Here is an 18,208-nt window from a genome sequence, read left to right on the forward strand (position 1 = left end):
TAAATAGGTGGTTAGTTTAGTTTACTTAACTGACCTCCTCCGACGCACCATGACAGGCCCGCCAGAGCGCTTTTCTCCGTAAAAGTTCTCAGGGCCTGGGAAAAGATCCCGCAAGTCTTCACGAGACAGGGTGCTCATCATTGTCTCTGTGATGTTTGCAGCTATGAAAAAATTGGAAGACAAACATAGCAAGATGAAACGGTGCCCTAGAAGTGAAACTGCAAGAGGCTCTTAGAAGTATACACTTCATTCAAATTAGGTAGCTAGTGCTAACCAGCTTAGTATAGAAATGTAGATACCTCATTGGCTGCTGTTGTATGTCATATAGACGTTACTAGAATAACTAGAGCTGCCATCAACTAAGAATTTTCCTAGTGACCAACAATTGTCATTTGTCGCCATTAGTTGACTAGTCTTCACAGTTTATGAATTCAGCGGGAACAAAGTGGCGCGAAAATTTACTTGGCTTTTGTCTGAACACAACATAATATACAACATTATCCCCAAAGCGCAATGCAGTTCCAAGAATTTTCCTAGTGACCAACAATTGTCATTTGTCGCCATTAGTTGACTAGTCTTCAGTTTATGAATTCAGCGGGAACAAAGTGGCGCGAAAATGTACTTGGCTTTTGGTTTGAACACAACATAATATACAACATTATCCCCAAAGCGCAATGGAGTTCCGACAGTATTTTTTTGCTTCAATTAGGCCTTTGCATTACTCTGTTCATATATGATAAATAATATTTGCATACATTACCCCGTAAAATCGACACTGCGACATCATCCAATTCTTCCATGCCGTTAGCTGACTTAGATTGTTAATTAGCCCGCCTCGATGTCTCTGTTCGGCTGCAACGATACACAATAAACACTGAAAACACATTGAAACGTCGAGAACATTCAAAGGGTGTGCGATGTGAACTACAAAGAATGAGCACTGGATACAGCGCTTTAATTTACTTGCAGTGAAACACGTCAATCCAAGTTCAAACCCAAATCGGTCTCAAATAACGTTAGTTTACGCCATGGTTTACCGCCCCACGTTCTCATTTGCAGCAGCTAGCTGGCGGGTGTAACCATAGTAACGAGTTTTTACGGCAGTCTTGCGCTACCGTACCGACCTTTGACCAGTTTAAACTTTACAGGCGTCCTCTTGCCTCTGACATCTTTGCTTCCAACATGATTTGGCGTTGCTGCATATGCTACATATTGTGGCATTGACTCTGAGACAACTTTTGAGTCACATTAACACCATGCACAGCCGCAACCCTGACTTTCGCGTCGTGTGCGGGATTGATGGCTGTCCAAGTGAGTACAGGGTGTATAACTCCTTTTACTATCACGTGAAGCGGACACACGTGCATCATCTTCTCCGAGTTGAAGCGGCGGAGGAGGAAGGACCGACTCGCCACGGTTTACCTGGAGCAGGTGAATGGACAGCCGCAAACGACCAAACTAATGCAAACCCTGTGGCTGAAACGGAGGGCTCAAGCATCGTCATTCCAGCGGTAAGTCGCTACACAAGATAAAATGTAACTAAACATGTATTTAACTTAGGTCAACTGTGCCTGAACTTTTGTCAGTAACGACTAATCGAACCTGTAACGCAAATACAACTAGCCTAAATCGGCTAGTTAATGGTTACATTTATGTTGACAAACGCAGCCTACCGCCCCACAGATTGTCCACTTATGATCAATGTAACCAGACATTACATTACAGGCTAGCGAGCATCAATTAACCTGTATTTAATTGCATACATAAGACTCAGTCGTGATAAACTCACCTTGGCTGAAAACTGTAGTGGAGTGCATATACGTAGATATACTGGACTGCAGCGTTGTATCTCTGCCTCCTGCTGCTGCAGCAGAGCAGTCCAGTCAGACCGTTCAGCAGGGTGAAAGATAGTTAGCTGACAGAAGGAGGTTTACATATGATGTGTTCAAGGTGGGCTCAGTAAAATGACTATTAGGCAAAGTTAAATAAAATGTCATCATGATATGTTCAAATGTGTAACGTCGAGAAAAATAAATGTAGGTACACTAAAATAATAGCAGTGTATCTGCACATTAATAAGCAAACATTTAGAAGTTACTTTTCTAAACAACTGCTTAATTTTATATGCAGTAATTGAACAAATTAATTCTTTGATAGTTTAATTTATTTAGTTTAATTATTAGTTACGTAAATCAGTTACCAGACTTCATTGAAAAAAGGTGAGACAGTGTGTGACAGGAAGTTGTCTCCGTATTTTCCCTGTTTTAATAAATATGTTTGTTGTTAATCTCTTTCAGAGTGGATTTCAAGAAGATGGAGAGGGTCTCACGAATGTTGACCTTTCTAAACATGCAACTGCATTTCTTCTTCAAGCCAGAGAAACCCATCGACTGACACAGGTAATTTATGCCATTGATTTTCCAATTAATTATATTTAATTTTTAGTTGCAAGCTTAAAAACAATAATCTTAAACTGTAAAATGACTTGGCCACTGTTCAGTCCTGGCATCTTGGTTGATCCGATCACGGGTCGAAAAGCTGTCAGAGAAACACCTGACATTAGAATGTGTTTCCACATGGTTCTTCAGTGACCACTTGTGATCGGATCTCATTTCCCCGCTATATATGCAAATGGTAACATACTTTGCTTACAAAATCTGCCCATCCACTATATTAGTTGAGCATGAGCTAAGAATAGAGACAATATAGTACACCCAACACTAACACTTTTATTTAGCACTGTCCACTTGTTATCCTATTGCTCAAAACGCATTTTAAGACCAAGTGTAAACAAGGTCTTTAAGTTGCGGAAGGCAATATTATTTCATGAAAGTTTTGCTGGAAATAGCCCATTTGATCATTGCATGTCACTAACAATATGTAATTGAGGGGTTAATTAAAACCCCTAGTGTCTGAGTTTGTATGTTGACTGCATTTTTATATGAATTTTATAATCTAGTATTTTGTTTGTTTGTCTGTTTTCTACTCCCCAGAGAGCTGTTAACCATATGGTGAGTGGAGTCCAGCAATATCAGGCCGCATTATTGGAGCACCTAAAACTGCAAATGAACGATATGATTGAGAGACATTCTGGGGACCTGGATCAACTAAAGAGTGATGCAATGGGGATATTTGACCAGTTTGTTGACCCTTTCTGTCAAATTGCTTCCACCCATTTGCAGGATAAGACCATCAAAGAACTGTTAAAACCAGTTGAACCAGAGATTGTTGTCGCAAAACAAACAGTATGTTATGTGAAACATGGAGACTCCAGAGTTCTTACCATTAAGGACCATTGTTTTCATTATATACCGTTGGTGAAAAGTTTGGAGCAGCTGCTATCACATCCAAGAATAATTGCAATGATTGATGAGAGACCAAAGACGTGCAAGGATGGATTTTTTCATGATTTCATTGATGGAGACATTTTTAAGTCACACCCACTGTTTTTGAAATTTCCCACAGCATTGCAGTTGGTTTTATATACAGATGAAATTGAGCTATGCAATCCTCTTGGATCTCGTGCAAACAAAAACAATTGTTATTGATTTATTACACCTTAGGTAACATCAACCCTAAATACAGATCAAGACTTGCCGCTATTCGTCTGCTTGCCATGGTAAAATCAAAAGATCTTTCTCATTGTGGTATTGATAAGATATTTGAGAGGATTAACCGTGATTTAACTGAGCTGCGTGATGGTGTCCAGGTTGTCACTGCAAAAGGTGAGAGGACAATTTATGGGGCACTTATGTCTGTGTGCGGAGACACTCTAGCTCAGCATGAAGTGGCTGGATTTAAGATAGGAGTGGGATTTGCCTACAGTAAATGCAGGCACTGTGAATGCAACTTTGAAGACATGCAGGAGCAATTTAATGAAGATTTGTTTGTTAAAAGGACAATGGCAAGTCATAACAGTCAATGTAATGACATTGAGAAGACAAATACTGACTTTCTGAAAGAAAATCTAAAAACGACCTATGGCATAAACAGGAGAAGCAAATTAACAGAATTTCCTCACTTTGATATAATCAATCAAACCCCACAAGACATCATGCATGTCATTCTTGAAGGTGTTGCCCCATATGAAATCAAATGTGTTTTAAAGCATCTTGTGCTTTCAGGACACATGGACTTAGATGCATTCAACAGTGCAATTATTGGTTTCCCTTATTCTCCTGTGGATGCAAGGGATAAGCCTTGCCCCATATCTGTCAATACACTGTCGTCAAATGACAATAAATTGAAACAGTCAGCTGGGCAGATGCTGGTTTTGTTAAAGATTCTGCCTTTTCTTTTTGATAAAATTGGAGAAAATGATTACACACAAATGCTACTTAAGTTGTTAGAGATAGTCAAAATTCTGTTTTCACCTATTATTGCTCTCTCAACTCTTTCAAGGCTGAAGCTTTTAATAGAGCAACATTTAAAACATTTCAAACAACTGTTTCCAGATGCAAATATTATACCTAAACAACATTACTTGCTGCATCTTCCTTCTCAGATTAAGGCACTTGGTCCTACAGTGAGGCATATGTGCATGCGCTTTGAGTCAAAGCATTGCTTTTTTAAGCAGTGGGCTTTGAAAAGTAGTTTTAAAAATATCTGTAAGTCACTTGTGAAGCACAACCAACTTTATGAATGTAGTCAGAATGTGCATGAGAAACATCCAATTTGTTCAAGTGAAGCTGACATGGGCCCAGCCTCTGAGGTGAAAAATGTTCACTATGTAGAAGTAAAGATTAAAGACTTCTTAGGAATAGAGCACGTTGAACATATAGTTTCAGTAAATTGGATTATGCAACATGGAAATAAGCATTCATGTGGGAAATCTTTGGTTATTTCTAATGTCATCAATGATACTCCAGAGTTTGCACTTGTGAAAAACATTTATATTTTAAATGCTTCAGTGTATTGTTTTGAATGCCAACCTCTCTCTACAGTTGGGTGGAATGATCATTATTTAGCTTACGAGGTAGAAGTTCCCGACCTAGCTCAAGCCAATATTTTCATGGATGCTGAAAAGCTTGTTGATTATACACCATACTACTATGTAAACTTCAATAATAGCAAGTACATTCCACTGAAGTATGATCTCTCAGATATCCTCAAACATCATTCTTGAGTGTATTGAGTGTGGGTATTTGGGCAGATTTTTTTTTTAAGCATTGAAAAACACTTATTTATGACAGCATTTATTTTTATTTGTTACTTAAGTAATAATGTGGTGCAGTATGTCCAGAGGGCAACAGAACAGAGGAGGTAACATAATTCCATTTTTTGCCTCTGTCTTTTTTACACATCACATCGACATGGTTTGATGGAAATGTAAGAAAAATAGCCACACTGTACTGTGCATTGTGAGTTGTTGTGAATTGGGCATGTTGACCTGCAGTTTTCAATAAAGCAGATTTGTTTTCTCAATTCAAGTTAAGTCTATTTCTTGAAACAAGACGATTCATCTTTTACAAATAACACAGCAGCTTAAAAACCTAATGACATGTCAAAAAAGCTTGTTTAACCTGAGATATAACTCAAAACAAGATGTTTTCAAGACAGTTTCACTTAACAATATATTCAAGATGCACTGTCTAAAAACAAGCTCCTTTATATCACTTAAATGTTGCTCTTTAGGTAATTTTGTCTTATATTAAGTGTGATGAGATATTTTGACTAGAAATTAGAAAAATATATTTGGCAAGATTTTGAGTTTTTGCAGTGTGCTTTCCTCACTCACACTGTTTTGAAACTACTCAAGCCGCACATACAATGCCGAGTGGGGCGGCCGTGCAGGGCTCTTCGCACCAGCTTATGGATGCGAGCCGTCAGGGGTTAAACTTAATGCTCTTTAGCCACGCTCTCCGACTGCCAAGTGGCCACTCCCTGGCACTCCCACCGTTATACACGGAGCACGGGTGATGTTTCAATACCACAAATAGTTATTCATGTTATTACTTCATTACTGAAAATAGAAATTCTTATTTTTAAAGATACATTCACAGAATTTATTTTAGATACGAGCGATAAAAAAAGAAAAAAGAAAGAGAAGATGTAAGGAAACAAAATAAAAGCCTTTAACGAGCCCTTCTTAGAAAATCAGTCTAATTCGGTCAGTCTTCATTTACAAGCTGTAAACTGTGCTTGAACTCTGTTAAACTCCTCCAGTGTCTAACATGAGCCTCTTCAGTGATATCTATCAGCGGAAGGAGTTTTTGAGTGTGTGTGTGTGTGTGTGTGTGTGTGTGTGTGTGTGTGTGTGTGTGTGTGTGTGTGTGTGTGTGTGTGTGTGTGTGTGTGTGTGTGTGTGTGTGTGTGTGTGTGTGTCCAGGTCCCCCCAGACCACGGACCCCAGAGCTCAGAGAGGTGGTCTGGCTGTCTGAGGAATCTGGAAGTGGAGAGGTCACAGGCTCGCACCAGACTCTCCAGTAATCCCAGGCATCCAGCTCGGTGTGTGTGGGTTTGTATGTATGTCTGTGTGTGCGCGCACGTGTGTGTGTGTGTGTGTGTGTGTGTGTGTGTGTGTGTGTGTGTGTGTGTGTGTGTGTGTGTGTGTGTGTGTGTGTGTGTGTGCGTGTGTGTGTGTGTGTGTGTGTGTGTGTGTGTGTGTGTGTGTGTGTGTGTGTGCGTCCATGTGTGTATGAAACAACTCAAAATCCCAACTGCAAAAACATATTAAAACTGATTGCATTGGTAATAAATTATCAAAACTTGCATCCATTTCTAATCTTCATGTAATCAGGTGTGATCTAGATTGAATGATACCTGGGCTACCTGCTTGCCAACTCTAATGTCTAAGTGTCCAGAGAGCAAACACTGACAAATTACTACCAAAATAACACTTTGTTTGCCCTCCGTTCAATCAAGCCAAAGTAGCCCCTGTATTTAGGCAGAAGGAATTGCATTAATCACACTTTAAACACACTTGCTACCAGACACTGTGATAGCAATCTGGAGCGCGTGGGTGTCCACAAATAGCCTCTCGTCTTTGTTGGACTGCGCTTCGAAAACAAACTGGATGAATGTGATTTTCCTACAGATTGCCACGCTGTCCTGTGAGCTTGCCTTTTGACCTCTTCGTGTTTGTTGCAGGGCAAATGTTCGTAAAGTCGACAAGGCTTTAAGCTCCGGGGGGGTTCTCCTCATGCTGCTGGGTTGACAAGCAAACAAGCTTTAATCCATTGGAAAGGCTGCCTCTATTCTCCTGTCATTTCAACAGACTGGCGGAGAAGATTGTAGGAGTGTAGTGAGCAGAGGCTGGAGAGACCTGCTGTTTAGCAGACGTGTTCCCTGAGGTTTCGATTTGTCTTTGACACACGTTGACATTTTACGAAAACACTTTTCGCAGAGACTTGCAGCGGAGCAATAATTTGCCGTGAGCTATTTTTTATAGAGACGGGTAATAGATGGCTCAATTATTTAGAGTGACCGATAAATCACAATTATTGCATGAAAGTCGGGTTACTTTGACATCTCCACTGTCTAAATGTTTGTTAGCACCTAAAAACAGAACAGGAAGTGTCTCTTATACTTCCAAATCAAATTAAATGCAAAGCTCGTTTTTCTGACAGCCTCACGTATTCTAGTTTAATAATAAAGCGGTTTGATAGACCCTACCAACTTAATTCACTCTAGTATTTTACTGGTCTCACATCTTAATGACAAAATCTCAGGAGAGAAAGCAGGGATCCTATTAATCAAGCAGCCCTGGACTGACGTCTCTGTTGTGGCAGACAGTTGTTCGTTAAATATTCCTCCTGCCATTCTTGGTTCTTAACGATGTTGCTGCTGCCTGGCCAAGTGACTTGGAGCCACCGTTTCTCACATCCAACACCCGTTTGTGCTCTCCCGTCTTGGGATCAGGTCCAAGGGGAACTGTGTGAGGGGGCTTTGATGCCTTCTGTGAGTCCTTGATTTCTGTGCACTAACCAGGCTCTGTGAATGGTCGCCTGACCAAGAAACAGCACGGCTAGTCGAGACGAACAATCCTGTAGACTAATCATTGGGTCCCTATTATTTTGAGTCTACTTTAAGGTTTTTAACAAATGTGGCTTTTCAAGAGTTGGAAAATAAGTGTGTCACCGGAAGTCACCGGAAGACCGTGACTCGTGAAACGTTTTTTTTGAGGATTATATGAAGAGCAAAACAAACACGTTTCACAAACACACACACACACACACACACACACACACACACACACACACACACACACACACACACACACACACAAACACACATGCACGCACACTCGCATGCACAGACACACATAGACACACACACACACACACACACACACACACACACACACACACACACACACACACACACACACACACACACACACACATGACAGAAATTAGCTCATCATGACATCAGTGCTCCAGTTTCCATCGTTCAGATTACAGTCTTGGAGAAACCCAACACCAACCATCTAAACTCAGTAACAGCTCAGTCTATTGAGAAACATAGAGTACTGCAGCCCAAACCGCTAGCAGTCGTTTTATATACAGTGTAGCAATGGCAAGTGACACATCTTGGTTCTAATTTCAACCAATCAGAATACAGGAATGGTATGTGTTTGGTTGTGCTTCCTGAATATAAAAAAAAAAAAAAATTGAACTATTTGTCACAGTATGACACAAAATGTTGGTAAGTTAACAATCTCGTAGTAAGGTTGGAAATAAATGAAAACTTCTTAGGCTTCCCTTATCTAGTTACAAAAATGTTAATTCAGGCATGCATTAAGCTTTTTGGCTTTGATGAAGCAACTGTTGATTCAGTAGAAGGATAAACACTTTTTAAATCTAATTGGTGTAAGAACTGAAGTTAATCAGAGATTGTTTCTCGACAGATGGATGAACAGCACGTCGGACTGGACAGAGTTTACATACTAGTCCGTCTGCCTGTTGTCGCCAAGAACATAATGAAGTAAAGGATTCAACAGGTGGCAAAACAGTCTAATCGTATTACTTTATGCCTTACTATTTCTGATTAGTAAAGCATGATTTCTTGAATTGATAATGGTTAATTAAAAGAAAGTCAAGTGCATCCGAATAAGAGCCCTTTCAAAACTGAAATTACTATAAGGTTTGATGTGTCCATACTTTTATCTGTAGTTAGTCTTTTAATCTTATATTTTAGTTAATGTTAGATTAATATTACATATGGGTGTATTGGAATTACAATAGTAATGCCATTCATAATTGAAATATGCAAATTGCCATCGGGCCAGTATAAATGTTTAATTGAAACCTTCAAGATATTATATTTTAATGGCCCCCATATGCACATTATGCAAATTATGAAGGATGGCCCTTTGCTTTTTTCCTAGGACTGATTACTGCGGAAATGTGAAATAGATGCACTACTTGAATAACACCAGCTTACACTAGGTTTGAACTAGGATTGTCTTTTGGATTCAAGCCTTACACATTAATGCCCTACTTACTCAGATATGTTACATTCTGCGGTATCAAAAACTGCATTATTAGCAACACATAAGAACAGGGTTAGGGTTAGGGTTTAAGGAAAGGTTTAAGGAAGTATTTGAACTGTTGTGGATAATACAATGAGTACCTGTTCATACATTATTCACTGTTATTAAAAAAGAAAACAATAGAAACGCCCTACAAGAGGTTCAACACTACGATATACTTTACATAAGGGAACCACGCCTTTCATAGCTGAAATGTGCAACAAGGAAAGGAGCTCTTACTGTGGACGTCTCCTCTCTGCCTCGTCACCTCCTTCCCGATGCTGTTGTCTACGGGCGTGGCCGGCGGGGCCCGCCTGGTCGGGGGCGCCACGGGTCCTTTGCGGGCCGGGGGCGGTGGGGGTGGTGGCGGAGGTGGTGCAGTTGACGGGGGCGGCGTTGCCGGCAGTCGCCTGGGCGGCACGTAGGGCTTGTGGGGGACCGCCGGCGGCGTGCGGGCGGGAATGACGGGCTTCCGGGTGGGAATGACGGGCTTCCGGGTGGGAATGACGGGCCTCCGGGTGGGAATGAAGGGCCTCCGGGTGGGAACCAGGGGCTTGTGCCTCACCGGGGTGACCCTCTTTGGAGGGGATGCCTTGGTGGTGGTGGTGGTGGTGGTGGTGGTGGTGGTGCTGGTGGTGGTGGTCCTGGGTTGGACGTAGGGTATTCTCTTGGGGGTCACCGGCGGGCGGAGGGTGGTGGTGGTCCGTCGCTGGTCCACGTCGGGGAGGTGGTTGTGGTGGTTCGGGGGGGGGGTCCCGGGTCTTCCGGGGGCGATGAACACCTTGGGCACGGCTGCAGGGATAAGGGGAATAAAGATGGAGGGAAATATGCGAAGGTGAAAGGGCTGTAGAATAATGTTCTTAAAGTTTATATAGAAAGGCCAAAAAGATGTCCTCAGATTACAGATTCTCCCTCCCCTGAGAAGGACTTGATTCAGTCGCTGCTAGCATTAAAAGGTGTCGTCAGATGTAACATATTTATGACACCTTGACTTTCCTACAGGCTTCACTCCTTCAGGCTTCATGCCTTCCCTGCAGGCTTTTTGTGGTGTTAAAGGCTGTCTGCTTAAGACAGCCTTTAAAATCACCCCCTCACTTTGCTGCTGTCCTCAGTGCCCTAATATCTTCCCCTCCTATTGTTCCCGCACACCGGAACATTCTTCAGGTTCCAGAGAGTAGAATAAGGGGGAGAGATGGTAGGAAACTCAGAGGGGGGCTTGGGGAGTGAGGACGGATGAGGGGAACGGGGATGGAACACAGCGTGCTCTTAGGTTACGTGGGGAAGCAGGCTTTGATATCTGATACACAGATAGCTCAGCACTCGTAGCCCCGGTTCCTAAAGCACTTCTGTTTTACACCCTTTGGGCAGGTGACCAATTTCGTGAGCCATTGCCGGGGGCCTCTGTAGGGGGCTCTGCAGTGTTTAATGGCGGGGCTGACGGGGGGGGGGGGGGGGGGGGGGGGGGGGGGGGGGGGGGGGGGGGGGGGGGGTCGCTGTGCCAGACGGATTGGCCTTGCACTTTACTTTATTTTATACGTCTTGTGATTAAGAATCCGTGGAAATAATAATCGTGAATAATTTAGACTGTGGCAAACACACCAGTGATGGGAGGGAACCAGGGTTTATGAGATGTGTGTCACATAGTGAGAGAGGGAGAGGGAGAGAGAGGGGGAGAGAGACGGAGAAACAGAGAGGGACAGGGGGAGAGAGAGAGGGGGGGGGAGTTGAAGAGAGGCAGAGAGATGGAGACATAGTGAGAGAGGGGGAGAGAGAGAGAGAGAGGGAGACAGAGATAGAGGGGGATAAGGAGGGAGAGAGAGAGAGAGAGAGAGAGAGAGAGAGAGAGGGAGAGAGGGAGGGAGAGAGGGGGGAGAGAGAGAGAGAGAATGAGAGAGAGTCCGAGACATGCTGGCCTTGAGGACAAACTGGCAGGGAAAAGCAACATCCACCATCTAAAAAAATCATTACTGTCGGAACTGAGACGCGACAGAGTCATCAGAAGGAAAGAAACGAGGGTAGGTTGCTTGCCTTGAAACATAACACATGTCATTTCTAGGGGGATCTGGTCCATTAAGGCGTTTCGCTGGTTCATCATGTTGGACAGCTGTAATGGCTGTCCGACATGATGATCCAGCGAAACACAGAACAGAGCCTGAACACTGTGGGTTCTAAGATCGGAACGCCAGTTTGCCACCGCTCTGACTCCGTCTTGGACTACACCTCTTCACTTCTTCTTACAACCATTGGGAAGACAGAGAGAGAGAAAGAAAGAGAAAGGAAGAGAGGGAGAGAAAGAAAGAAAGAGAAAGGAAGAGAGGGAGAGAAAGAAAGAAAGAAAGAGAAAGGAAGAGAGGGAGAGAAAGAAAGAAAGAAAGAGAAAGGAAGAGAGGGAGAGAAAGAAAGAAAGAAAGAAAGAAAGAAAGAAAGAAAGAAAGAAAGAAAGAAAGAAAGAAAGAAAGAAAGAAAGAAAGAAAGAAAGAAAGAAAGAAAGAAAGAAAGAAAGAAAGAAAGAAAGAAAGAAAGGGATGAATAATGAACGGAAAATAAGTGGCAAATCAGTTTCCCCCGTGGGCATGGGAACCAGGAGGGTTGAATGCTTACGTTTGCAGTACTGGCCCATCCCCCCGTAGCCGCCTTTACATTTGCACTTAAAGGACCCCGGCGTGTTGTAGCATGTAGCGTAGCTCCCGCAGTCGCTCCGGCCTGAAGAGCACTCGTCCACATCTGAAAAGCGGTCAAAACAAAAGTTCACCAGACAATACCCGGTTGTTTGTTCACACTGCTCCCTGCACCTCCCTGCTCCCCCAGACGCAGAGAGCTCACCGGAGGCAGAGAACCACCAGAATATCTAGGATTATTGGTTAGCCTGAAAACATGTTTTTGGGTAATGTTACAATTCCAAAAAAGTTCAGACCTTAAAGGTTAAATTTTTCTCTTCAGAGACTCAGTTGAACTGAACACCATGGTCAACTTTTTTAGGAAAGAGTAATAACCCTTATATTTTTACTTTCAATTTTAAATCACATCTATTTAATACTGAAACATAATATATACACAGCTCCTTCCATGTAAGCAGAAGGTCTGAACCGGGACCCTTTGAACCCTGAACCCAGGTCGCGCTGTTCCAGTGGTGGAGATAGTAACACAGTAGGCCTACCTCGACACTGGTACTTCCCGCCGATGTACTGCAGGTCGAACCCTTCGTGACACCTGCAGATGTAGCTCCCAAACGTGTTGATGCACTTCCTGAAGCGGGGACACACCGCAATCCCCGTGGCACACTCGTCCACGTCTGAAACAACAACAGCGCTTGGTCTTACCGTGTTGGCAAGGAAGGACTTAAGAACTCCAACAAATAACACTGTTTTTGAAATGCTAATACATATCCAAAATAAACCCCCTGGATGGTAGTGTGCTTTGGAGTGCATGACCTTCCCTCTCCACCCTTGATCTGTATTCATTTATGAACACGGGCGGGTTGTATCAGGTCATATATTCCCTGGAATTACCCTGAACAATGCTTTGATTCATTATTGAAGCTCCCACTTTTGGCTTTAATGTTGATCACCTCTAGGGGCCCCACACCGGGACATTAATATTTAGCACCTGGAGTGGGAGAGGAGACTTCCACCTTAGACGGTGAATCTCAGACGCAGTCAGTCAGAGGTGGAGCCCGTGGGGACGTCTCTCCTATTTATTTAGTTTTCTTCCTCTCCCGACGACGGAACAAAATGCAGAGTCTGGTTTAACCAGGCAATTAAGTTAGTTCAGAGGGGTCTGACCCAGAGGTCAACGCCGTGCATAATGAATGCTGAAGTTGACGTTGACGTTATAATTAGCATGTTCTCAACATGTTGCACTGATTTATGCTAATGGGTATCTCGTCCTCAATCTACTGCCGGTTTGAACGGAGACGCGCTTTGTGGTTGCAGGAAGTGATGTAGCTACATATCTATGTGTAGATGTGTATCTGCATGGTATCTATGTGTAGTATAAGCGTTCAGCCCGCAGCTAACGCAGCTAGCTTCTGACCTGCAGATTATCTTTAACCTATAGGCCTGTAGCGTGAACCTAAAGCAGATGGCAGTGGTTTGTCTTCCCCAGAGTCTCTCACAACAGTTTAAACAACAACTAACCTAGTCTATCCAGATGATTACCTAGACTGTTTATTGATATATATCGATAGAGAGTGTCTCCGTTTTTATTTTGGTGAAGAATTCTTTCATGGTAAAAACCTTCTGAACAAGGTTGTCTTTCAAGGCAAGGCTTGACAAAAGCTGGATTTTTTGGATATTGCACTTCCAATCTATATGTTGATATATCCCGAGGGTAACCATGGTGACCATGATGTCAATACTAACATGCTGAAGTGCCTGCTTCACTGTGGCTGAGCACTTAGATTCACAGGATATACAGAAACAGAAACCAACAAAAATAATGGTCTCAGTTTTCATATTGTTTTGTATTTTCGCCAGCTGAGTGCCTGGGGCTCCTGTAGCTCTCTTCCAATGTCTGAGATTAATGTTGTGGCTGATTCCCCCCCCCCCCCCCCCCAAACTCACAAGCAGGGACAGCAGACCCCCCCTAACAGTCAGCTCCAGGACACCCTGTATTTAAACCTGACACTGGGGTTACTGCCTCAATTTGTACCCTTCCGTCTGTGCGTTGAATACCTGGTTGATTTAAATGCAAAGTGGAAGAGGAACAAAGGGGGAAGAACCAAAGGGGCGAGACACCGGTTGGGCCGGGAGGTTGGCATGTAGATGTGATCGGCGGTGTGATCTCACCCAGAAGGGAACCACACTCGACTGAACATCGTCAGCTGATGAAGCTCAGGGTGACAGTGAACTCTGCATAAATGTTCTACTTACCAGGCTGTCTCCGAAAGAATTGTAGGATTTTGTATGTATTTTGGTGGGTGAGGAATATAATCCATTTGGTTTGCATACTGTTTTACCATGCTCTGGGCTTCTGTTTATCACATATTCATTTTCTTCAAGAGAAAATTCCTTTCATTCTCTCTACCGTTACTCTTCCACGACAACAGACACTTCTACGTGTTGACATATTTATCATCGCTAATCACTATTTTTCCTTGTATTTAATCACGCACTTGCACTTTGTCCGACTCTCGCTTTTCATGAGGGTGCCATACAAATAAAGTGATTAGATAATTATTAGGATTCTAATCCTATAACCTCGCCTTTTCTGTTCTCGTCACAAAGACGAGACGAGGCCCTAGCGGAAGCACAAACGCTGTCTGGCAGCACGGTGTGCCCTCCACCACTGGCCCCCTGTGGCCCCCTCCAGCAGGGGCCCGAGCCCTTCATGGAGGTACGGAGCTGTGAGGGATGATGAAGCAGGACATACCCACGCAGGTCCTCCCGTCGGGCCCCAGCTGTAGCCCTGGCGATGGACACTGACAGCGGACCTCCCCCTTGGACACCTCGCAGCCGTACTGGCAGTTGGCCATGCCGCACGTACGGGCACCTGGCGGGGGGGGGTGGGGGGGGTGGGGGGGGGAGAAAAACAGCACGCATGCCACAACACAGAGTTAGGGTTTTATATGTCATGGAGTTATAGCACATTTTCAGTTTTACTGAAATTTCTCTCTCTCTCTCTCTCTCTCTCTCGCTCGCTCTCTCTCTCTCTCTCTCTCTCTCTATATATATATATATATATATATATATATATATATATATATATTGTAGCTCTCTTCCACATAGAAACTATTATTATTTTACCTTTTCTATCTCTTTCTCTCGTATATATCATTGTGCACATATATACACACTTGTGTTCAGACTTCATTGAATAATAACATTCACATAATATCCTGCAAGCCACTCACTCCCCGAGGCAGTGTCTCACACTTATTTCTCTCCTTCACCACCTCCTCCTCCTCCTCCTCCTCCTCCTCCTCCTCCTCCTCCTCCAGCTCTCATGATCACCCTGACCCACACTAGACCCACCCTGCCCTCCAGACCAGACCAAAGCGTTTTCCCGCCCTCACCTCCTCCATCAACACATTGTTTCCCTGCACTGCTGCCCGCTGCTCATGGGAAACTCGAGAGCCCCGAAGGAGCACATTTCTCTTGCCTCTTTCAATATCCTCAAACCACAGCCAGGAAATGAAACCCGCTGCTACTGCCTCTGCTGCTGCTACTGCTGCTACTGCCTTTGCTGCGGCTGCGGTGGCTCTTCCTCGCCTCCCCTCGCTACAGGCACTCTGGCTCTCTCTCCCGTGTGTGTGTGTGTGTGTGTGTGCTTTAGTTCTTTCTTTCTTTTTTGGAGGAGAGAGGCAGAGGGCCCTGATTAAACGCTACAGTGATCTATCGATCCAAACGGGAGAGAGGAGCGGGGAGGAGTGAGTGGAAGTGGTGTTTTACACTATCATCATACACCATCACCGCCGCCCAACGGCATTGTGGGAAACGGCGCTGGGGAAACGATTTTCTTTTGACGTGACAAGATTCAAAGTCATACCGTGGTGGAAGAAATTGGGAAGAAATTTGTGTGATTTAGAAGTAGGAATTTATTTAGTTTTCTTCTTCCTTTTTATGTCCCTGACGATATGGATTTAAAGTCAGGCTGTTCAGATGGTGGGGAACAAATCGAATACAAATAATTTAGAGGAAAAGGAGCCAAATGTAATTCATGTGCAGACAGACACCATCTCCTTTAATCACGATAGGATCGGTGAGATCTGCCAATACAGCACAAGAGTAAACCTCAAAGCTTTGGAACCAATACCCATTTATTTTTCTAATTTTATTCTTTGCAGGTGTTTTAATCAGGACCCCTGAGCGGCTCCCAGCTGATGAGCGATCAGAACGCGGAGCGCTTTAATTGAAACGTTCAATCACGCGCTTATGAGGCCGCTGTCGGAGGCACTTCCAGCGGTGTGGAAATGTGTTTCATTATGAGGAGTGGCTGTCATTAGCACTGCCTTGTGTAGGCATCCAGCTCTAAGAGGCGCCGTAACGAACCGTGTGCCCAGCATACTGCTGGCGCAAGGGGACAGAGAGAGAGAGAGAGAGAGAGAGAGAGAGAGAGAGAGAGAGAGAGAGAGAGAGAGAGAGAGAGAGAGAGAGAGAGAGAGAGAGAGAGAGAGAGAGAGAGAGAGAGAGAGAGAGAGAGAGAGAGAGAGAGAGAGAGAGAGAGAGAGAGAGAGACAGACAAACAGACAGACAGACAGACAGACAGACAGACAGACAGACAGACAGACAGACAGACAGACAGACAGACAGACAGACAGACAGACAGAGACAGAGAAAACGAGGGACAGAGTCAGAGAGAAATACTAAAGGAGAAAGATAAAGAAAGGGAGAAAAAAAAAAGCCAGAATGTGCGGGAGAGAACGAGGGAGACAGGAAAGAGGGAGAGTGAGAGCAAGGTAGAGGAAAAGAGCAACAGAATGAGGGAGAGAAACCAAGGTATGGAAAGACAAGGAAAATAATGTGAGGTATGCAGCGAGAGAGAGGGAGAGAGAGGGTGAGAGAGAGAAAGAATGATAGTGAGAGAGAGTGAGAGAGTGAAAGAGTGCGATATAGTTAGAGAGTGTGAAAGAGAAAGTGAGAGAAAGAGAGTAAGAGAGAGAGAGAACAGTACGCCAGGGTCTAGGTCCAGACACTTACTTCCGCAGGTCCCGTCAGGCATCTGCATGTAGCCGTTGAGGCAGTAGCACTTGTAGCTCCCGTAGGTGTTCATGCACCTGTGTTTACAGGGCCTCGGCTTCAGGCCACACTCGTTCAGGTCTGCAGGGCAAGAGAGGCAGGGAGGGAGGGGGAACAAATAGATGATGAATACCTTATGGTGTGAAAAACAAGAGGCGACAGCGGCTCCAGAACTCGGCAATAAGGGGGGAGGGGAAGGAGGTCAAGGGGTCAAATGGCTCCTTCCTCCCCAAACACACCCTCCATCCATTAAGGTTTAGGGTTCAGGTGTGTGGGTGGGGGAGGAAGTGGGAGGGGAGGGGAGGATGTGGAGCAGGAGAGAGGTGGAGGTATTTGGTAGTGGCTGGGAGGAGAGGGGGTAGGTGGAGGAGGAGGTGGTTGGGGTGTGGGTGGAGGTAGGAGGGGAGGGGCTGAGGAGAGGCAGGAGAGAGGAGTAGGTGTTGGGGGGGGGGGGGGGGGGGAGCAGGAGAGAGAAGGAGGAATGAGGAGCGGGGAAGAGGAGGTGTAGGAGAGAGAAGGATGTGGGGGAGGGACAAGTCATGTCGGATGCAATAGGATTGCGGTGTTATGACATGTCAGAGGTTTCCTCTGTGATAACACTGTGATGAACGTGGCGTCGTGGGGGTGTTAAGTGACAAACCAGTGAATTACCTGCGCCGGATACAAGATAATAGGGTAGGGTCAATCCCGCCGATGGCGGAGATATCGTAAATCATTTAGTTGACAACCCCTGGAAATTGTGGGGTTGGCCCTGTTTTGCAGTTAAGTCCTTGAAAGAGTTGTCAACCTGTCGCCTTTGATCTACAGCGTGTCCGGCGCCTAGAAAAGCCTTCGCTTCGAGTGTCTATAAAGATCAGATTTAATATGGTTCGGTTGAAGTTGCAAGAGACTGAGGAAAGAATTGAATGTTCACTAAATAAAAAATCGCTAATCTAAAATGTCTCTTCTTTTATTAGCTTTTGAATGGGATTTCATTTCAGAATGGACATTATTTCAGTTGTCTAGTTCTCCGGTTCTGACAGTCGAGTTGTTGGAAAAATGACAGAATGCCTGTCATACT

The 18,208-nt window shown here is 44.2% G+C and overlaps 2 protein-coding genes across 5 annotated transcripts in view; one reads left to right on the forward strand and one right to left on the reverse strand.

The window, feature by feature from the left end:
* Positions 1-18,208, reverse strand: part of npnta (nephronectin a) — a 56,757-nt gene that overhangs the window by 13,552 nt on the left and 24,997 nt on the right. For both annotated transcript variants that reach the window (XM_056586290.1, XM_056586289.1), the window contains 5 exons: positions 17,110-17,229; positions 14,843-14,962; positions 12,630-12,764; positions 12,074-12,196; positions 9,713-10,264 (listed from right to left, as the gene is read on the reverse strand). In XM_056586290.1, the coding sequence (XP_056442265.1) occupies positions 9,713-10,264; positions 12,074-12,196; positions 12,630-12,764; positions 14,843-14,962; positions 17,110-17,229 (1,050 nt within the window). The remainder of the gene's footprint in view (positions 1-9,712; positions 10,265-12,073; positions 12,197-12,629; positions 12,765-14,842; positions 14,963-17,109; positions 17,230-18,208) is intronic.
* Positions 87-5,716, forward strand: LOC130379452 (uncharacterized). Of its 3 annotated transcripts, XM_056586292.1 has the most exons (4): positions 87-1,511; positions 2,298-2,399; positions 2,994-3,011; positions 3,183-5,716. In XM_056586292.1, exon 4 carries the CDS (start codon positions 3,503-3,505, stop codon positions 5,123-5,125), a length of 1,623 nt encoding a protein of 540 aa, XP_056442267.1. In that variant the 5' UTR covers positions 87-1,511; positions 2,298-2,399; positions 2,994-3,011; positions 3,183-3,502; the 3' UTR covers positions 5,126-5,716. The 3 variants fall into 3 exon arrangements, with proteins under 3 accessions (XP_056442267.1, XP_056442268.1, XP_056442266.1); XM_056586293.1 differs by having other exon boundaries at positions 2,994-5,716; XM_056586291.1 differs by lacking the exon at positions 87-1,511 and having other exon boundaries at positions 1,518-2,399; positions 2,994-5,716.

This window comes from Gadus chalcogrammus, chromosome 3 (assembly GCF_026213295.1).
Source record: "Gadus chalcogrammus isolate NIFS_2021 chromosome 3, NIFS_Gcha_1.0, whole genome shotgun sequence".
Classification (NCBI taxonomy): domain Eukaryota; kingdom Metazoa; phylum Chordata; class Actinopteri; order Gadiformes; family Gadidae; genus Gadus; species Gadus chalcogrammus.